Raw genomic sequence first — 5,243 nt, 5'->3', positions numbered from 1 at the left:
CACTCCCATTAACGAGGTCGGACCCACCTGCTCCGCCAACCCCTCCATGCCGTCTCTGGTCAGGTTAGAGAGCCTCAGTACATTGTAATGAACATAATTAATCCTATCTACATTCTTGTTTGGGGTCACTGGAAAGAAAGCAGAAATTATTGGAATATTTTCAAACCCGGCTGCTATTTGGTCAACTAGTTTAAATTCATTTGGAACCCCCCTGGGCACTCCAATGGAGTCGATCCAGGTGGGGGAATTCATTCTAGGGTCATAAACATTTATGTCATGTATTCCTCTCTTCCTCAAAATGTGTCTTTTGCGCCTGGCTGCCAATGTGCGCGTATTGTGTGGGGGAATTGATTTTACCTTATCTCCGATTAGCATAAGTGGCGCTCCTAGTCTCACCATCGCGCATGTCCCCACGCTCCCAAGAGGAACTCTGACCAATAGAGTCCTGTGCCCGCAATAGTAATACAGCCCGCTCCTAGCCCAAGTCCCAATTAGGGTGGCTGCATCACTCACATTGTTGGTGGTCCTCCCCGTCTGGGTGACCGAACACCAACTGGGGTCAATTTCCCCCAACCGATATTTAACTTTATCTGTGGAAAACTTAAAGCACGTATAATTATCTTTCCGGGGCATAAACGGCCCTACTTGCGTGAGCTTGCCAATAGGGGGAAATAGACTGGACAACACAGTGCAGTTCCCCGTATTCACAGCTCCTCTAGTCATCCGCAGCATACAATCATAGCCCCACTGATCCTCTGGATGCAGAGGTGCAGGCTCTATAAATAAACGCGGCCTTGCAGAAGCGCAAGCTACACAATTAGCCACTTTTTGTTCTCTAGCATTTTGGGCTATCCAGTCCAGCCAGATGTTACTGTCACTGAACCCGGTAGCGCGTTCAATCAAATCCTGAGGTTTCAGGGTGGTGTAGTCCACCGACACTACTCGCCTCTCCCTTGGTTCGTGCTCCTCTGGTGTAGCTTCCGACGACCCGCTCCCCTCTCGCCCTGTAAAAGATGCAACAGAGCTGGTGGGGCTGGCAATCACACGAGTTGTCATGTCTTCTCTACCTGACGGTACGCGATTAGTTTTTTCTAGGAAATTAACTTTAATTAACCCTTTTGGATCAACCCCCGCTGTTTCCACCCCCAGAACCAAATACATAGATTGTTTGCGATGCCAATTCCCCAATGATAAGGTTAACGCGTTTCCAGAGGGGCTAAAATCCCTCTGTAGTTTAAGCCCGTTTTCTGATCCTGATTCTAACGGTTCCCAATTTTGCCCAGTGTAACCCCTTACCTGGTCCCAATTACGGCACCAGCTGTCATAAGGACGATTTCCCCTCTCGCAGTGCATACTCACTGAATAATCCCAACAGACCCACACATTGTATCCCCTCCAAGCACTGCCGACGTCCCTGCAATTAACAACATCACACAGATCAAACGTAAAGGAAGTTGTGGAGCCAATAACATAATCTAATTCTAAACCACCATATGTGCTGAGACACTCATCCTTTTTACCAGAGACCTCGCGCTTCACTCTTGCCCGCAGCTTTAAATCACTATAGATCACGCGTGATGTACTTGGTGTATCAAACAACGCCGGACTGGCATGGCCTCCGTGCTCAGACTGGTTTCCCGGGTCGGTCTGCAACAAACAAATCAAAAAACAAATAGCCATGATTAGCAACATAGTTAACATCAAACTCATAATAATTTTGAACATTGTGATGGCTTCTGAAACTCTTCTTTCATCACCAGTGTCTAATTGTTGTGATGGCATGGTGGTATGTGAATGTTATGGTGTAGTAAAAAGTTCAAAGCCCTTTATCAGAGCCTCTCTCTTGTTTTAGGTGTTCAGTGTGGTACCGCTCCTTTTCGTTGGCGCGGCGATCTGCTCCTTGACTGCTCTTCTTTCTTCGACCTTCCAGGTAGACCACCGGTCGGCCCGTTGCACAGGTGTGAGGGTTTATTCTGCCGCTCAATTTCACCTGTGTTGGGTGGAGATTGATCCTTCCCCACCAAGCCCTCGTGCGCGGCCGCGCACTGCGTCCAGTGATACCAGGTGTCGCCTTTCCCCTTCAGTTGGACCGCTGTCGCCGTCCGAGCCGATACCTCATATGGACCAGTCCAGCGGGGCTCCTTCCACTTTCGTTTGATGACTCTCAGCCACACTGTTTTCGCGTCCGGGACCTCTCCTTCTCCTGTGGGCCCTTTACAAGCTGCCTGTTTCGTGAAACTGGACACTAGCGCCTTTAGCTCGTTCCAGTAGTCTGCGTGGGACCGGTTCCCCTTTTTGTCCCGTTCAACCGAGCCCACCGTCCAAGGTGCCGGAAACTGTCTCCCGGTTTGCAGCTCGTATGGTGTAAAACCTGTGGATTGATTAACAGAACATCTTATGGTCATCAACGCAACCGGCAGGCCTGCGACCCAATTTAGCCCTGTTTGCGCGCAGATTTTTGCCAATTTGTTTTTCAAATTTAGGTTCATTCTTTCTACTTTCCCCTGAGACTGAGGATGATAGACCGTTCCAAATTTATGCTGGACGCCCAACATTTTTTCTACTTTTTCCAAATCTTGATTTTTAAAATGGGTTCCATTATCTGATCTAATTCTTTTCGGGAACCCATGACGGGGAATGTAATGATTGATTAAACACTTAACGACAGTCTTAGCATCCTCCTTTTTTGTAGCCCAGGCCTCTGGCCAGCCGGTCAGAGCGTCAACACACACTAACAAATATCTTACACCGCCAGGCCCGGAATCAATCATATCAGTGAAATCAATAACAATCTCCTCTCCCGGCCTCTCAGGGGGCCGAAACTTACCCACTTCCGGTTTTACTGCTGGCTTAGGATTGTGTGCCCCACAGATTAAGCACATCCTGGCCTTCTCCCTTATCATTCCTCGCAGCTCAGGATGCCACCAATGACACAAATTTCTTTCCATCTGGGCTCTCCCCACGTGGGCAAGTCCGTGAGCTTCATCCACCTTCTGTTCTGCCATTTTGGCTGTCAGCACGGGGCGCCCGTCTGGCCCCCTCCACAAATGTCCATCCTGCCAGGCTCCTTTGTTTTTCCACACCCCCTTTTCCTCTGGGGATGCCTCCTCCTGGGCCTGTTTGACTTCCTCAATCAGGTCAACAGATATCTCCTCTTCTGGAGTTACCTGTATCATTTGTCTCCGTCCTTTGTAGCCTGCGGCCTCCTTTGCGGCTTCGTCTGCTCTCTGGTTTCCTTTTTCCACCATGCTGGTTCCTTGGGAGTGAGCTTTGCACTTTATAATGCTCACCTCCTCTGGGTCAGCCAAGGCCTTTTCCAGTTCCTCCATTTCATGTTTGTGGGAAATAGGTGCATTGGTTGCTGTTCTGAATCCTGCTCTTTTCCACTGAGGCAGCTCCACATGCGCTGCTCCAAACGCATATGCCGAATCGGTGTAGATGTTCACTCTCCTGTTCTTGGCTAGTCTCAAAGCTCGAGCTAAGGCTATCACTTCAGCTCTCTGGGCCGACTGCTTTCCCTCAATCCTTCCTGACTCTCTGACCTGATAATCTCCTTCTACTCTGCAAACCACCGCATACCCTGCTTTCAGTCCTCCTTCGTCTCGGTGGCAACATCCATCGGTGAACCAGTCCTCAGCTCCCGGTATGGGTTCGGCCTTCAGGTCCTCTCTAATCTTTTCCTCAATCTGTGCTCTTTTGGCGCAGTCATGTGGTTCCCCTACACCCATTAAATCTGCCATGTTAATTCCTTCATGTTTGAATGTCAAATTTGGGGCCTCTAAGACTTTGCTCAGTCTCTGTTGTGCCCGTGGTGACATACAAAATGCTTGTGAATTCACGTATGCCACTATGCTATGTGTAGTGAGTATTTTTAGTGGGTGTTCTCTCACTACATGTGCTGTTTTTTGGATAATTCTAGCGACCCCTGCTGCATGTTGTGTGCATGTAGGATGCTTTGCTTCTGTTGGATGTAGTTTTACACTAACATACATGAGCACATCTCTACCCCCCCCCTTTTTTCTGAAACAACACTCCATTTACAACTGAGTTTGTTTCAGAAACATCCAAATAGAATGGCTCATCATAATTGGGTGTGGCTAAACCTGAGGCCCTTGACAAATCCTGTTTCACCCTAATAAATGCGGCTTCAGCTTCAGGCGTCCAAGGCAACTCAGCCTTAAAGTTTCGAACGCCAACTTGCTTCATTAGGCCCCTTAAAGGGGCAGTTTTGCCTGCATAATCCGGAATGAACTGCCTGCTGTAACCTGTTAAACCAAGCTGTTCTTTAGTGAATGTGGATACTAAGATTATTTTCAAGTGAAGTGTTTCCCTCCTCTGTTTTGCTAAAAGTCTCCCTCTAAATGCTGATAATTGTTGGATCGTTCAGTGAATGACATTTAGGATATTTATTGTAGTTAACAAAAAGAGAGAGCACATTTCTCATATATTGGCTTCTCTTCACTGGATCCCTGTTAAATCCAGAATCTAATTTAAAATCCTGCTCCTCACATAAAAGGTCTTGAATAATCAGGCCCCATCTGATCTTAAAGACCTCATAGTACCATATCACCCCATTAGAGCACTTCAGACTGCAGGCTTACTTGTTGTTCCTAGACTAATTAAAAGTAGAATAGGAGGCAGAGCCTTCAGTTTTCATGCCCCTCTTTTGTGGAACCAGCTTCCAGTTTCAGTTCGGGAGACACTATCTCTTTTAAGATTAGACTTAAAACTTTCCTTCTTGCTAAAGCATATAGGGGTGGATAGGGGACCTTGGATCCTCCCTTAGATATGCCGTAATAGGCGTAGGCTGCTGAGGGATTCCTCATGTGTTAATACTAGAGATGGACCGATCCGATATTACGTATCGGTATCGGTCCGATACTGACCTAAATTACTGGATCGGATATCGGAGAAAAATAAAAAATGTAATCCGATCCATTAAATATCACGAAAGCACCTCACAAAACTTGCAACACGCCGTAACTCACCTCAGAACGTTAGCACGTCGGAGCAGTATGCATCACGTGATAGAGCGGCTGTGGCATGCGGGACCTGTCGGTGGTCTGGATAGCATTTGGAGCTTCGCTAGCAACCCGGCATTTCATCTCCGACAAAGTTATCCCGAGAGAAGTAAAGCAAGTGTGTAAGTCCATCTCTGAATGTTTGTAAAGCATTCCTGCATTAAGCTTAACAAGCGACTGCCTTTTTTTTTTTTTTTTTTTCTTCTTTTCTCGTGTTTGGTT

General features: G+C 47.3%; 1 protein-coding gene across 1 annotated transcript; it reads right to left on the bottom strand.

Annotated features, from left to right (window-relative positions):
* Positions 1 to 1,637: 1,637 nt before the first annotated feature.
* LOC146650661 (uncharacterized) lies at positions 1,638 to 3,551 on the bottom strand. The gene is made up of 2 exons (XM_085385127.1): positions 2,828 to 3,551; positions 1,638 to 2,371 (listed from the first exon to the last, which is right to left on the bottom strand). The coding sequence occupies exons 1-2, from the start codon at positions 3,327 to 3,329 to the stop codon at positions 1,857 to 1,859; spliced, it is 1,017 nt and encodes a 338-aa protein (XP_085241253.1). The 5' UTR covers positions 3,330 to 3,551; the 3' UTR covers positions 1,638 to 1,856.
* Between the last annotated feature and the right edge of the window lie 1,692 nt (positions 3,552 to 5,243).

Source organism: Rhamphochromis longiceps, linkage group LG16 (assembly GCF_057381845.1).
Source record: "Rhamphochromis longiceps isolate RC_006_pf linkage group LG16, R_longiceps_female_GT1.1, whole genome shotgun sequence".
NCBI lineage: Eukaryota > Metazoa > Chordata > Actinopteri > Cichliformes > Cichlidae > Rhamphochromis > Rhamphochromis longiceps.
This window is presented reverse-complemented; position numbering and strand designations above follow the sequence as displayed.

What these genes read in the sequence shown, in the direction of transcription:
- LOC146650661 (XM_085385127.1), bottom strand. Translation starts at nt 3,329, where the DNA reads ATGGAGGAACTGGAAAAGGCCTTGGCTGACCCAGAGGAGGTGAGCATT. An exon ending in AGCAGTAAAACCGGAAGTGG is followed by an intron (nt 2,372 to 2,827) that starts GTAAGTTTCGGC and finishes ATCAATCCACAG; the next exon opens with GTTTTACACCATACGAGCTG.